This window comes from Copidosoma floridanum, unplaced genomic scaffold (genome assembly GCF_036245765.1).
Source record: "Copidosoma floridanum isolate Cflo_tuat_1 unplaced genomic scaffold, Cflo_Japanese_pri ptg000006l, whole genome shotgun sequence".
In the NCBI taxonomy this organism is placed as follows: Eukaryota; Metazoa; Arthropoda; class Insecta; order Hymenoptera; family Encyrtidae; genus Copidosoma; species Copidosoma floridanum.
Window position 1 is genome coordinate 27,756,401 of NW_028321883.1, and position 15,598 is coordinate 27,771,998.

Genomic DNA, 15,598 nt, shown 5'->3' on the forward strand with positions numbered 1-15,598 from the left:
TACCTATCGATTCGACAACCGCATGCCGCAAGAAGAGACAATCTCTGCGATGACATTTCCCATTTTATACCATTCCAACGTTCCTGTGTTATTGGGTTACTGGGGTTATACCATTCCAACGTTCCTATTTTATTGGGTTGTTGGCTTATACCATTCCAATGTTCCTGTGAAATACCATTCCAACGTTCCTGTGTTATACTATTCCGTTGTTTCTGTATTCTGTTCTCCGTCGTTGTTAGCTCACTGCAGGAAACTACGCCGTCATTTTTCTCAAATTGCTAAAGTAAATCTATGACACTTATACTTTTTAGACGAATATGCCGGAAAAACGCGCATACGTTTTCTTTACTTGGAACAGCTAATCAAAAATCGCGATGCATTTTCTTATCAGTCTCTTTTTTGACTTTTGAAGACAGAACTGCAGCGCCTCCAACGACGCCCGACCGTACTCGCTCGAGAAATATATATATAGAATAATTTTTTTTTAGTATTACTGCAGACGGTGCATAAGCTGGTATCTGGCTCTATAGCTGCAGTGCAGAGTGCAGTTCTAATATAGTGTGTGTGCGTTGTACTTGTACGTTCTGATCTTGAGATCCTTAACTGAGGTTTTCGTGCTCGTCTACATGGTCCAGAAATCCCAAAACAACAGCGATCATTCGGACATATATATCTTCAATATTTAGCAAATTAGCAAAAAGAGAGCTGAAAGACGTGCGATAAAAAGTACTCGCGCGCGCGCGCGCGCGCGTGCGACGCAAGAGGGGTACAGTACAGTCATAGTCAGGTCACAGTCAAGTCAAACAAGCCATACCTACCTACCTACCTACACGATCAGATCAGCATCAGACTGATCAGGGGCACATTAAACATACTTAACGAAGTCATTGTTCGTCTTGCAGTGCGGGCCGCTACCCTAAACTCCGGGGCTCTATGGATTTCGGGGCATTAAAATTGTTTCTCCCGAAGAAGATCGCGAGCAGTTGGTGTTCGTGACATTTTGCTCTTGCCTCTACACTCTCTTTCTTATATTATACTTTATTGGTAACTGGCGTAACTGCTCAGTGTTGATGTGTTAGTGTTATATTTATATGTAGTGTCACGAATGTATTAAGATGTACTCCAACTGCATGTAGGTACTGCATTTACGAAATCACGAATACGGAGCTAGTGCATAAACAAAAGAGTGCGGTATCTACAAATTTATTTTCTCTCTACTTACTCTCGACGTTCATTGGGAGAGAAAAAGAATATATTAATAAGAGAACAAACACAGACAGCTGTGCTGCTTATCCTCCTGTGTTGGTGTACATATTTATCTATATGAGTTTACAAGTGTATACGTAGATGTGCAGTTAGTTGGTGTTCGCGCAAAAAGCGAACGTCGTCGGTCGTCGCGCAAGGACGCGTAAACAGACGACGAGGCCGTCTGTGTCTGACACACGACACGTTGCAAAAATATCTATATATAAACCCCGGAGTATATTACCCCTCATCGGTTCGGCATTATTATTAGTATTATATTTTCTCTTGGCGGTGGCGGCGTCGTTCCCATACGCGTCCTCCGATCGGGCCAGGACACAAAAGCCCGTCCGTGAGGACGTGGGACCAACAGTTTGACGGACTCCCAGTTCACATCAGGTCAGTTTTTTTTTTTTTATGTTCTCGTTGTGTCTCTTTTCTTTACTCTCCTGTCATAGAGCAACTGTTAATTCGCGATGCAACTTCTTCTTGACAGGGTCTCACGTTTTTCCTCTCTCTTTCTCTCTTTCCTCTCATCCTGAATGGAAGCAAGACTAGCTTGTCAGGGCAGCAGCGTAATAAAAGCATCCATCAAAGTATATATAAGTATTAGGTGTACCTACCTACTTACCTATACCTACAATGTGTACATAATATAGTATAGGACACATCGTAGCGTAAGAGAGGAATAGAGGATGACAGTGGAAAATTCAGTGCCGACGACGAAACGTGTGTGCGGTCAGTCAGGCGGCGTGTGCACCGCACGTATTAGGTTGTAACCTAGGTATAACATACCTACATATTATATACATATATCATCACTGGTAATACCTTTATAGGTCATAGTATAAAAATGGATGACAAAGGCAGGCTGTTGTATTTTAATTTGTGCTCTCGTATACGACCTAAGTACCCCACAGGCCCGGCTATCGAATTTACACACTTATTTTTTTGTCAGCAATGATGCAACGTGTGCGAAGGTGTGGAAAGCACGCCTGTAAAATTCATTGATTTTTCTCTAGTACGTCCTCTATCCCGCTCCCTCTCTCACTCTCTGTTAAGAGAGTTCTGTAATCTCTGTTACAGTGGCTGCTCCATTTTGATTTGCAACTTGCAACTCTCTGTCCAAGTGCCTGCTACTACTCAATAAATGTGTCGTATTTGCAAAAATCGATCAAGTGTGGCGTAGAAATGTGCAAAGTGTACTGCCACATTGTGTTTTGTGTACAACTGGAGGCTGTGTATGGATATGATCATATATTATTTGAACCCTTAATCGTGATTTTCTGGAATTTTTTTTCTTTTTTTTACAGTAAAAAAATAAGTAAACAAAGAAAATTGCTTGATACTCCGATCTTATTTTATTTTTTCTGCCCCTCGAGGCGAATTTTATTTATAACGATACTTTTTGTTAAAGGCAAATCTTTGTTGAGCATTTAAAAATAGATTTCGCTGAGGTTGCTTGTGCTATATATTTATAACGAAACAACGGCACAAGAGTATAAAAAAACCATGTGACTGTGCCGCATCGAAAAAACGATGTTTCGAATTTTTTGCTAATTTTGTTGTCGTGCTATGAAAGAACGCCACAATCCGCACTGATAATGTTCACATTGGCTAGCCACAACATTTATATTGGTCGGAGATACCAATCGTTTGCAGCGTTACTTATAAAAGTCAAGTCAGTCAGCAGCAAAATATTCTCGACCTTTTTATTTTATTTTTTTATCGAAACAACAGAATACAAGCTTTGCGGTAAATCTACCGCGAATCTTTGATAAACAAAAAAAAAGAAAAAAAAAAAGAAAAATCTCGTATCAGTTAAATACTCGCGGAGTTCAACGATTTTTGATGAATTTTAAAAATCCGTAAATTATCGATAAAAAAGGTTGTTACAAACGTTTACGGCGTTCGAGCTTAATTAACAGCAGCAATTCATCAATCGTCCTTTATAAATGTCGAATCAGAAGTGATTAATTTCGCTGCCATTCAATTTACATACACAAATGGTGATGCCAAATTAGAGTTTAGATAAGAAACCTATTTAGTCTGAGTCAACCACTACTGCTAAAAGTACATTTATTTTTCTTTTTATGTTTTGACTCGTCCATCTGAGCTCTTCTAATGTTTATTTAGCGGAATCATTGCGGAATAACTTTGTATTATTCATTAATCTATGCGTAAAGACCATGCGAATTCTCGCTTCGTCTTGGATCGTTCGTTAATTCGCCGAATAAGTTTTTTTTTATCCATTCTCGCATACGGATACCCGTGCGTCGCTCACCTATTCGCCTTGAAAATAATAAGTGCATTGTGCAGTATAATAAACGAAAATCAGCTCTTGCTCGAAACGTATATATTAGGTGCATATACATACCTCCCTAATGTATGTGTGTATACGCTCACACACAATGCGTCTACTGCTATACATATGCAAGTGTTCCTGAACTCGTGGTGATGTAATTAAAAAAATGATTATTCCATACCATACCCATTGATGCGAGTACAATACACATCATGTGCGTTTGTATATGTGTTTTAGATTGTAAAAGTATGCAGATATATGTATGTATGTATTTAGTGCACTTGGTTGGCCTTTAAACGTATTAGGCTTTTAGCTCGCAATAACGTACAACAACTTGCCCTTTTAATTCGTGAGCTCCAAAATTCGAATGATTGTCATTTATTTATGATAAAAAACAACAACAACCATAATCATGATGCAACAACACACAATAATAACTATGACGCAAACCAACAGTTATCGCTGACCATTCGTTTCGTGATTCATTTGTTAAAATTTCACTATTCACGAGTTAACATACTTTTATTGTACAGTTAGTGGAATTCTGATCCGGCCACATAATATATACTTACAGTTTGTTAGTCATAATCTATCATACCTATCACCTATGATAACAACCCATGAGTAACGTGATGTCCACAACATTTATTGTCAAATCGGATGGACAGATGAAAGTATATTAGTTATCGTGCCTCCTCTCGTATAAGAGTGTAGTGTATATTTATATCCAAAAACTGGTTTGAGCGAGTACTTTCACTTTTCTATGTTTAAACCTATACGCGACTTGCAGTCTACAAAAATCGAATGTCCGGTGCATGCGACTGCACCATATCCCACGCCGTCCAAGTCAGTTGAGAAAGATACACGCATACATGTACGAATCGATCAATTACAAAAGAAAAAAAAATATTACTTATTGCATCTCGGTCGCGCGCGCGCATTCCAGGATGCGATAATAATAAACTTTTATACATAAGTACAGCATGTAAGGCTTTCGAGAACGGGGGGGGGGGGGGAAATAATAAAAAGTAGCGCTTAGAGAGAGCCAAGAGGTGTATCCTCTATCATAGCGGCGCCTCCGACGTCGAGCGCACAATAATCACAGCGAGCGCGCGTGTAGTATCATCAACATTGGAATGCGGTTCTTTTTTTTTTTTTTTTTTTTTCTTTCTCGTCTGGTTGCGTCTATACACCACACTTACATGGCAGCGAAAGGAGAGGAAAAACATGTACGGGCATAATATCCCTCCCCCCCTAACTTTCTTCCGCATTTCCTTAGCTCTGGCACCTATATATATAGGTACATCATCGATTTTTTGTGGTGTGTATACGTGCCGGTGGCAAAATCGTCTGCCTCTCTGACACCACGTGGACGAACGACCCCTTAATACTTCGTTTGCGATTAAGTATAATCCTACCTTTTTCTCATATATATTAGTTACAATGTCCCCTTGTATAGACTACTCGGTCATCCATTCTTTATACACATGGGAAACGTTGTTACAAGTCGCATCGATCGTCTCAAGTACACCTTGACCCATAGTTTCATAGTTTTATGTCGAGAAAAGGATTGTTCCCTTTGATCAATGTATAAAAAAATAAAACTCGGTAACTTTTCCAACTTGGTTGACCAGCTTTTTTACTTAGAAAATTGGATACCCAGTGAAAGAGAGTCGTTTGCGCCAATAAAACCAGCACCGCAATACTATTGCAAAATATGCACTGGTGATGCTCTCTTTCACTCGTAAAAGGAAAAAAACAGTTACGAGATCGAAAGATCCCTTTGCCACTTTCTTAGGACAGTCAGGAAATTGTATAATCTAGGTACTTATCTTGTTTCCTTCACCTATAAGCGTTGTGGTTTTTTTTTTGTCTACTGTATTACCTGTATGTTTCTGGGGACTCTGTAAAAACGACAAATTCGACAAAGTTTATCGAACCCATGTGGATTAACGTTGGAAATCCAGAAATTCCACTTTCTATTTGTATTTCCCTTTCCACGACCAAATTTCGCTAAGTACCAAAAAAAGTCTGAATAATAACAAAAAAAATAATACCCATTTTGTTTTCATTGTTCAACACTCGCTATTCACGTGACGTCACTTTTATATTTGTTGGTAGAGAAAATAAACTGCGAGAGAGGTCGTTCAACCTTGGCTGCAAGAAGCAAAATTGCCCTTTCAATGCGGTACTCAACTATTAACTGATGATACGCATTATTTTCGGTAGCTCGTCGGCTACTAAATTTGGCACCTGTCGAGATCGATGATTTTCAGATCTGTCTTTGTTTATTCATCAAATGTAAAAAAAAAAAAAAAAAAGTTATGTGTTTCGTTGCACTTTCTCTCTTCCTCCTTGATAGGCGCTTACGTGTATAGCGCACACACATCGCTAAATCAATCAGAGAAGAAAGTTTACGGCGCGCTTTTTTTATACTCGCGCAAACTGCAGGTATATCTTATGCCAAGTGTGTATACAGCGATACAGTGTGCACATGAACAGTTTCACGTGAAATTTGCAGTTACAAAAGAAACTTCATTTTTTTGATACATTGATTTTCCACGTGTATAAAAAAAAAAATGGCACTTTTGACCATGTAGTTAAGGAAAAAAATTTCTTCTCGTAATAAGCCAAAGAACCCAAAAAGTTACAATCCTCCCACAAGTTAGAGGAAACTGATTTGTGTTGGCGATTTAGCTAAAGTGTAGTTTTTATTTTTTTTTATTTTCGTGGCGTTGTTCGCGAACATCTCTGTACGTTAGTTACATCCAACAACTGCACCGCTAAGAGGAAAGAAAGAAAAAAAAAAAAAGTTATCTGGTGGCTCGATAAGCGCGAGAGAGCGAATGTCTCTACACTTGGTGCCGTGTATTGTTCGTTGCCTCCTCGTCTACGTAGAAGGAGAAAATATGATCTTCCGCTGTCAGTACATATTATAAAGTTTATTGATTCGCTGTGTGCACAGGAGAGGAGATTTGTCAAATTCTTATTTCCCTCAAGTGACGCGCGTCGCGATAAAGTTGAAAATAGACACGCGAATTTTTCGAAAATTCTTTTTCCTCGCGCAATCGCCCGATAAGCCGCTATCGGCACACATGATGCACTTACGCACGATGTGAACGCTCTCTCTCTCTCGCGGATGGGGAAAAATATATACAGATCACTGGTTTGTTTATTATTTGTTCTTGTTGTTGTACGCCCCCTAGTGCTTCGTAACCCAAAAAAAAATTTTTTCTTTTTTTCAAGACAGGTCAATTGTGACTTTAATGAAGCTCCTCACATAAGTACACATACGAGATAAATATTTATTAATATGTCTATGTACCTGCATATTAGGCATTAGGTTTCCCTGTATGTATATACATATGTATCAATAACGAGAATGAAAAATAAAAAGGGGGTCATTTAATTTTGTCACTCGCAGACTGAGATGATGGAAAGTTCCGAGGAGCCGACGAGTTTGCAGTCGATCTGCGCCCTGCAGGCCTCGGAGCTCTACCCGAAGCACAAGATCGACTTCAGCGAGCCGGAGCTGGCGGTGCCCTTTGAGCTGCTGAGCGGCGAGTACCTGATAGCCCTGGGTCGCACGTCCGACGGCGTGCTCGCTCTTTCCAACTACAGGCTCTACGTCTACGGGCCCACCAAAGGATGCCACAACATACTCCTCGGTCTGATCGAGCACCTCGAGGTCAAGGAGATCTTTTTCCTACACATTGGCTGCAAAGATGCCCGATCTTACAGGTTTGTACCTCCATCTCTCTCTGGTTTTCCTCTTCCCCCCATCCCTTTCTTTTGCAAACGGGTGTACTGCCATTTTTTTTTTTTTTTTTTTCTCGTGACGACGGCGCTAGCTGTTACATGAATAACTCGTTTCAAAGTCTCTTGTTTATTACTTGTTACGTCAGTACTTGACATATACTTTGTGTGCACTTCGTTTTCCCCCTTCAATGTATATGTATATATGACTTGTTCGCAGAACTATACACTCGCTTATTCATCAATGCGAGAAACATCTCATTTTGTTTGTTTTGTTTTCTTTTTTCATCCCGGTAAAAGTAAATTTCCCCCGTTGGTTGATAATATTGTACTGTCCACATGGAGTCAAACCTTGGAGTAACGATGATTCATGATGTCGCGTGTAAAAAAGGGTACGACTTGGGAAAACAAACAGTTTGACGATGAATTATAAATCCGACCTTTTGTTAAAAACAGTCATTCGATTAATATTATTGATTGGGAGTCTGTCTTTTTTTTTTTTTTTTTCCTCTCGACTGACCTAGAAATCTTTAATTTTCACGTTATCATTGCAGTTGCTCTTTTACGACAAACGACCAGTGTACGGATTGGTACAAACGTATACACAAAGTTATTCTTCCAAAGAAGAGCATCGATGACATGTTCTCGTTCGCTTACTATGCCTGGACTAAGGAGGAGGGCAAGGAATATCCCAGGCTACAGAAAGATACGACCAACTTTATCGACACTTTTAACGCAGAAGTATGGGAAAATATTTTTTTATCTCAGTGGAAAAATTACTCAAGTGTGAGACTACATGTTTTTTTTTTCTTTCACGAAATCTCATTTTAGGTGAATCGGCTAAAGTTCAACGTCAACGGAACTTGGCGTATCAGTCAAATAAACAAAGATTACCAAATGTGCCCGTCTTATCCGCCTCAATTACTCGTTCCTGCGTGCATATCTGACCAAATTCTCGAGGCCGTTGCCAAATTCAGGAGTTCCAGAAGGATTCCGTCGGTAGTGTGGAGGTACGTTGATTTTTATGGAATCACACACAATCAAAGAAGCTGACAACATAGCTGTACATACATATTTTCAGACATACCGGTAATGGGGCTGTGATAGCTCGCAGCAGCCAACCAGAGGTCGGATGGTTGGGTTGGCGAAGCTCGGAAGACGAAGATCTTCTAAAAGCATTAGCGGATGCATGTTCCTACGACAGAGGCGACTCCACTGGGGTCGACTCGACGGATTTCGAAGCTGAAGACGAGCCAGCTCGAGCACCTCCGCCCAAGGTAAAGAAAACTGTCTCCCCCTTTCTTTCTGAATAATAACGCAATTTTGTTAATATTACGAATTATTTTTCTTGCAGAAAGTCTTGATTATCGATGCAAGGTCTTACGCGACGGCAGTGGCGAATCGAGCACGGGGTGGTGGCTGCGAGTGTCCAGAATACTACCCCAGTAGTGATATACAGTTCATGAATCTCGCTAACATTCATGCGATAAGAAAGAGTTTTCACCAACTACGACAACTTTGTAGCGCCGATGCCGATCAAAAGTAATCTAAAAAATCTTGAAACTCGAATCAACTTGAGTTATTATTTTTATTGGCAAGCAAAATGAGGTCTGGAGGGAGATTTTTCCGTGTGTATTAATAAACGCAATATTTTAATTACTTGACAGTTGGCTGAGCGCTTTGGATGCCACAAAGTGGATGCAAAATATGTCTGGATTGCTGAGGGCAGCTGTTACAGTTGCCAGAGCAATCGAGATAGAAGGGCGGCCAGTATTAGTTCATTGCAGTGATGGTTGGGATAGAACACCTCAAATCGTTGCTCTTGCTCAAATACTTCTTGATCCGTACTACCGCACGATGGAGGTTTGTTGTCATTTTTCATACATATTTTTTTTTTTTTTACTTTACTTATCTGATGAATCAACTCTAGTCATGTGTTTCATCTATGTTCACAGGGATTCAAAGTTTTAGTCGAAAAGGAGTGGCTCGACTTTGGTCACAAATTTGCCGATCGTTGCGGTCATACGGTAGGATGTGAAGATCCTAACGAACGATGCCCAGTCTTTTTACAGTGGCTAGACTGCGTATATCAAATAAGCAAACAATTCAAGTGCAGTTTTGAGATGTCGTCTTTATACTTTGTAAGTGATATATTGAAATCGCGGTAAATTTTCGTGGTAAAAATTTTTAATTTAATGTTTTCTTTTACAGGTAAAATTAGCTCAACATGTATTTTCTCAATTATTTGGTACATTTTTGTGTAACACGAGGCATGAAAGACTGCAATTAGGAGTTCGCGAGCGTAGCTTTTCAGTATGGCAATTTTTAAATTCCACGACTTTTCAAAATGGTCTCTATGACGGCAAAAATAATGTAAGTTGTTTTTATTGATTCAAAGCTAGACATTCATGTTATTTGAACAATTAATGCTCAACTCTATATATCGCAACCTTGACAGGTGCTATGGCCTAGTTTTAATGTGCGAGATCTTAAGCTTTGGTCCGACGTTTATCTCGGTACTGTAGAACCTTATGCAGGTACCAATGACTCAACTCCACGTGTCCCGGTAATCGACATAGAAAATAACGATAGTGACGAGCTACAAGGACAAATGACCAAGACTCGTTCTTTTGGAGATCTCATTCAAGTACAAGATCATACTTCTTTCCTGCCTCGAAGATTAAGCGATCCGAATATCGCAATTGAAAAGTAAGCTCTTTTGATTAAATTATTTGTACTCTAAAACGCTAATTGTAATTTTTTGTCAATTATATTAGAAAATTCGAGGGCAATGTGCAGAAAGAGCCAGAAAAAGTTGAGACTTTAAATGGATGTGCAAACGAAAGTGATAATGATGATTCTGAAATAATCAATACAACCTATAAAGAGACTGAAAGCAAAAAGAATTTATTAAATGGCGAGCAAGAGTCGGTCGACTTACCAACTAGTAACTCAGGAGATAGCTCTACAGACACATTAATACCTAATGGTGATGCAATTCTTGCAAAATATAGCGTTGAAAAGGAACCGTAAGTATTTTCAATAAAGGAATAATTATTTTAGGACCATACTGGTTGCCATTGGGATGTTTTAATTTTCAAAATGTTTGATTTACAGAGTGCTAACGAATCACGTTCAAAATGGCGAAAATAATCATTTTGTTGAGCCCACAAGTGTCACTTGTCACTCTTCTGTCCGCAATCAAAATTTTAACCACGTAAACGATACAACTGAAAGTAATGGAGTTCCAGTGTCGTCACGAATATCAAGCAGTACTTTTCCAGCATCGCCTACCCATCATCAGGACAAGGAAAATTTTTTAGTGGATTACGACGGCCTGCCACTAACAAAAGGGGATGAAGTACAAGAAAGAGTTGCCAAACTCATAAATGAACACACGGTAAAGTGCACATGTGCTCATAATATTTATTCACGTACTTTTGACTCTACGTTTTAAGACAAGTTCAACACTCTGTACGTAAAGTTGAATGTATCGTTGATCTGAATTTCAATAAACTATAAATTATTACAGGTCGTCGTGGAGGCATTGAAAAAAGAGCTATATGCAACGAGATTGGCTCTAATCAATCACGTGTCCAACAGCAACATCATAGATTCAGATCGAGTTAGCGATGTCGTGAGTTTCGTGCACAAAAAATGACTTTCGTGTTTAATAACTGTTGAGAATCATATTAATAATATATTTTTCCCTATAGAGCTCGTTACCAGACTCTGTTGGAAGCACTGTCGATCACGGCGAATCAGTACCCTCAGACTTGTCTTGGGAAGCATTAGAAGAGCCTGTAGCTCCAACTCGCTGGGTACCAGATCACGTAGTCAACATGTGCACAGGCTGTAGCACTGTATTTTGGCTTGGCAGGCGCAAACATCATTGCAGGTACTGTACATTAATCATAAAAGTATGTCAATGGTGATTGGACTTTCGAGTAATTCAAGTTACAAACATTTTACAGGTGTTGTGGAGACATTTTCTGCGCCGATTGCTCGGAAAACTGGACGCCTGTTCCCAACGAGCAGCTGTACAATCCAGTGCGCGTGTGCCAAAAGTGTTTCTTACAAATGAATCCAGGTAGTTCTCGTCAATTGGTAGAGCAGCATCAATCAAATGGGCTCGTTAAAAACTATGCTATTGACGCAATCATCGAGTCACATCAGCAACAGCACCAACAGCAACATTCTATGCCTCTGCCACAGCCAATAATGGCCTGCCATCGCTCAGCGCGGAAAGGCAAGGATGAGTGCTGCGACTCGGCTTTTCAGCAAAAAACAATCGTCGAAGCAAGCACCGCTAACTGAGCCGCTTCTTAATGCTGATTTTTAACAGTTAGTAACTTGGCTGATTTTCATATATGTAAACGACGAGGCGCCATGAGAATGTTAACTTTTGGCGAGTTTATACGCATCACATTTGTAACGTACGTAAAGACTGTGTTAATTACAAAGAAAAAACGGAGAAAGTGGAGTACAGTGAAGTTTTGGGAGCAGAAATGAATGAAAAATCTCGCGAAAGGCACGAAATAAACCGTCATTCTTTTAGCGAATTAACAATATTTATTTATAGATTAAATTGTTTATACAAAGCGGCGTCAATGAATGTGAATCGTGTCTCTTGTATGAAAAACAAAATTGAAGAAAAAAAAATTATAAAAAAAAGTATCTAAACCGAGTGATAGGATGCATGATTGCTGTCATCATATGAGGATGCAAATAAAAACCGAAGAAAATTTTAATTATTAAGGATAAAAGATATAAATATATTTAACAGTATGATTGGTGTGTACGTATGTGTGAATAAATTTTGTGTGTAAAGATTGGTTTATTGTTGAAGCAGGTTAAAAATAATGAGATTGAAATATTGTATTGATTTCACCGTTTGGCTTTAAACAACACAAATTAAAGACAGTCTGCTCTGGCTGTGACAAACACTTTATTTTAGATGACATGAAAAATAAAAACTGAAAAAAATCATTGATCGTTAAAAAATGTTAAATTATTACATTAAGATTTTATGTGTGTATATATATAAAACATATATGTACACATACACATTAAATGCAATTTGTTTTTGCATGCATAAAGAGAAATAAAATTAGTTCTCTAATGTGTTTCGATTTTTTTTGTGCCTCTGGGTGGTTTTGCGAGCTTTTTTCTTCCGGATGGCCCGGTGCCTTTACTCTGAAAAATAATAAATTCATCGTTGCTCGATCAAACAAAACATGAGACCGTGAATAAAAAAGTAGTAGAGACGGGGTAACAAAGTGTCGTATCGAGCACTGATTTTAATTACAAAACTGAAAACAAAATAAGACAAGATAGAATAATAATTTAAACAATTTTGTACAAGGAATACAAAAAATTGAAATACTAGTACATTGAAACATCGGATAAATTGTCCAATGTACGTAATATACGTTGAAGTTACAAAGAAGAAAAAAATAATCGAAGGCAAAAAAGTAAAAGTATTTTCGCGTTCTTTACTGTCTTTAGACGTTAATCGCGTATTTATGGTTCTCAGATAGCGATTGCACGTGCGCATCTGTGAAATGAATAAAACAATAAAATCGTTTATTTACAGTACACATTCTTCGATTCATTCAAAAAAAAAAAAAAAAAATTACCTTTGACGTAGCAATACGTTTTCTGCTCGATTGATTGATGTATTAGGAAGTGTTTTTAAACACGCTGATATTTTTAAAGCTTGAGGCATTTTTGAGCAGCTCCGTGGCGTTTTGCAATAAATGCTTCGTTCCCTTGGTATCATCGGCATTTTGAAACTGTACCAAGATGACAAGGTACGTGGTGACTGCGCCGACTATCTGTAAAAATTGTGAATAAAAATAAAAGTTTCGTCCCAAAGACGTTGAGAATCTCTCATCGTTACCGATGTGACGAGGCCTCTGTCCAGGAAGAAAAGTCCGCACGCAGTGAATTCGACCGGCCTGTGTAACAGCTGCAGCGAGAAAATTTCCAATTGTTTCTTTGCTTTGGGATCCCAATTTTGAGCTAGCGCTTGGCTCACTAGAGCACCGGTGATTTTGGCCTATCGATTCATTTGATTTGCAATAACGTAGTTTCAAAAAAAGGAAAAACAACTACATATAGAATTTATTATTGAAATCAACCTTGACCGAGACCATGTAGCAGGGCTGGACGAACAGCAGTAATCGGTAGACGTGAAAAATGATCCAAAAAACTTGGAGGGCGAGGACGTACCAGTTGCTGCTGTTGTCGAGGTAGATCTCGTTGTACAAGAAGTACGGTGTTATTATCAGGTGTATCAAGCAACTGATGGTGCCGATGAGTATGGTTCCACCGTACGCTTTGTTGATGCGTATTATACAGTCGCAGAGCGTCCCGTGCAGAGTTATTAGCTGATCGATAGCCTCCGACGTGCCTCCGTTTCCTCAACAATCAACACGAGGTTTTTCGAATTAAAAAATTATATTTCCCATTGAAATGTCATGAATCGTGGGTATACTTACAAACGCGATCGAGACTTTTTTAAATTGAAACGTTACAAAACGCCTCGAGAGTTAATATTATTACCTTCGCTAGATACGATGAAATCCGAGACCTTGTTCGTTCGACGCAGTCGCGAGTGTCCGATATCAGAGGAGACGAACGAAATAGCTTGGAACAAATTTTTCCGAGGATCCGAGGGAGCCGCTTCACATTGGGTGGAAATTCAATTAAAAAATACTATATACTCGCGTACTCTATTTACATTATTGAAAAAAAAGTAAAAATGTATACTCAGTCCCATGTCCTTGCGAAAGTACTCGATGATGAGATTGGTCTTGGTGAGATTCTCGATGGTCTTGTTGAGCTTGAGAAAACGCTCGCCGACGTTGAAGAGCACCAGCGCGTACTGCATCTCGAAGGTCATGATGACGATGTACATGAAATAAATCGGGCTGTAATTGATGGGGCCCTTGTCGTCGTACACCTGGACGTTTTTCTTGTCGAAGGAGTAGCTCCAAGATATATAGTCGAGCAATGATATGGTCACGAGGTAAACAAAGGTACACGATATCACGATGATCGAACCTCTCCGCAGATTCTTCGAGGTCATGATCCCCAGCTTCTCGTCGACCTGAACGTCAAAATTAATATGAATGGGGGGAAAAAAACAACGCATTTTTTTTTTTTTTTTTTTGTGTCCAGTTACATCGACAATCATGTTGAGAGCGGCCTGGAGGTGACGCCAGCGAAAGGAGGAGCCGATAATAGCCGAGGTGACGACGCTGATGACCGCCAGGACGTCGCTGCAGGTGACCGTGATGGCCGTCTCCGAGGACAGCCTCGTACTGTTCTGCCAGCCGTTTCTCAGGTCCCGATAGAGCCCGTAGCACTGGGCTCCCATGTACCCGAGCAGAACGACAATTCTGTTCCGACCAATTAAACAAGTTCAAATTGTGTCCTTTTTCCGCGCGCCTCACCATCAGCTTACCCGTAGATGATTTGGGAGCCCTGAAGACGGCCCCTGTACCTCCCCCCGCTGTCTTTGGTAAACTTGACCGGCAATAGGCCAAAGATCTTGCTCATGTGGTAGATCGGCGCGAGCGTGTGAAACACGTCCGACTTGATCTTCTCGCTGTTGGGCCCGACTTTCGACTCGGCCTCCAGTCGGTCGTTGCGCGGTCGCGTTGTTGTTGTTGTTGTTTTATCTGAGTGTTAGTTAAAGTCTTATAAATTTAAGAAAATAAAAAAAATAAAAAAGATAAAGGGACTGTGCGCGGAGATAATAATGTGTGCAAAGGACTCTGGTGTATGTACTTTTTTTAGGCTCGTCGCTCCAGACCTCCATGGTCGTTGTTATCGACTAGAGGGCCAAATGTTGTTGCAGCTCTAGTAATGTTTTTTTTTTTTTTTTTTTTTTTTTTTTTTTTACACAATCGTGCCGTGCACACGCGCGGGCTGGTGCAACTCTAACGCAACGCATGTAGAGCATCGGGAGTGGAGAGTAGCGGGCGCCAGGGACAATAATTGCCAAGAGTAAACAATAGCGTGCTCTTGTTTGTCCACCGCGATCCTTTGATTCATTTATGAGCAGCCCTCGCCTCCCTCCGATAAGAGCGCCCGTTGATTTTGTTTTCATTTTGCCGCATCATTCTCTCACCACAGTTTTCATCGATCCACGTGGTTTGACGTTTTCTTTCCTTCTTACGTTTTACAGTATTTTGGGATCCGCAAGTTGTCTTTGAATGATTTCTTTTTTTTTTTTTTTTTTTTTTTTTTTTTTTTTTTTTTTTTTTCATTTGCTGGCAGTAGCTC

General features: G+C 39.7%; 2 protein-coding genes across 2 annotated transcripts; one reads left to right on the forward strand and one right to left on the reverse strand.

Moving 5' to 3' along the window:
• The first annotated feature begins 545 nt into the window (after positions 1 to 545).
• On the forward strand, positions 546 to 12,901 carry LOC106647215 (phosphatidylinositol-3,5-bisphosphate 3-phosphatase MTMR4). Its single transcript, XM_014363518.2, has 15 exons — positions 546 to 1,641; positions 6,972 to 7,288; positions 7,858 to 8,044; positions 8,135 to 8,313; positions 8,385 to 8,580; positions 8,658 to 8,845; positions 8,971 to 9,166; positions 9,259 to 9,444; positions 9,515 to 9,676; positions 9,762 to 10,012; positions 10,081 to 10,332; positions 10,421 to 10,703; positions 10,836 to 10,940; positions 11,020 to 11,201; positions 11,278 to 12,901. The coding sequence occupies exons 2-15, from the start codon at positions 6,978 to 6,980 to the stop codon at positions 11,618 to 11,620; spliced, it is 3,021 nt and encodes a 1,006-aa protein (XP_014219004.2). The 5' UTR covers positions 546 to 1,641; positions 6,972 to 6,977; the 3' UTR covers positions 11,621 to 12,901.
• LOC106647216 (gustatory receptor for sugar taste 43a) lies at positions 12,300 to 15,131 on the reverse strand. Its single transcript, XM_014363519.2, has 9 exons — positions 15,101 to 15,131; positions 14,775 to 14,991; positions 14,493 to 14,709; positions 14,078 to 14,417; positions 13,871 to 13,990; positions 13,447 to 13,727; positions 13,206 to 13,364; positions 12,943 to 13,140; positions 12,300 to 12,860 (listed from the first exon to the last, which is right to left on the reverse strand). Exons 1-8 carry the CDS (start codon positions 15,129 to 15,131, stop codon positions 12,985 to 12,987), a joined length of 1,521 nt encoding a protein of 506 aa, XP_014219005.2. The 3' UTR covers positions 12,300 to 12,860; positions 12,943 to 12,984.
• Between the last annotated feature and the right edge of the window lie 467 nt (positions 15,132 to 15,598).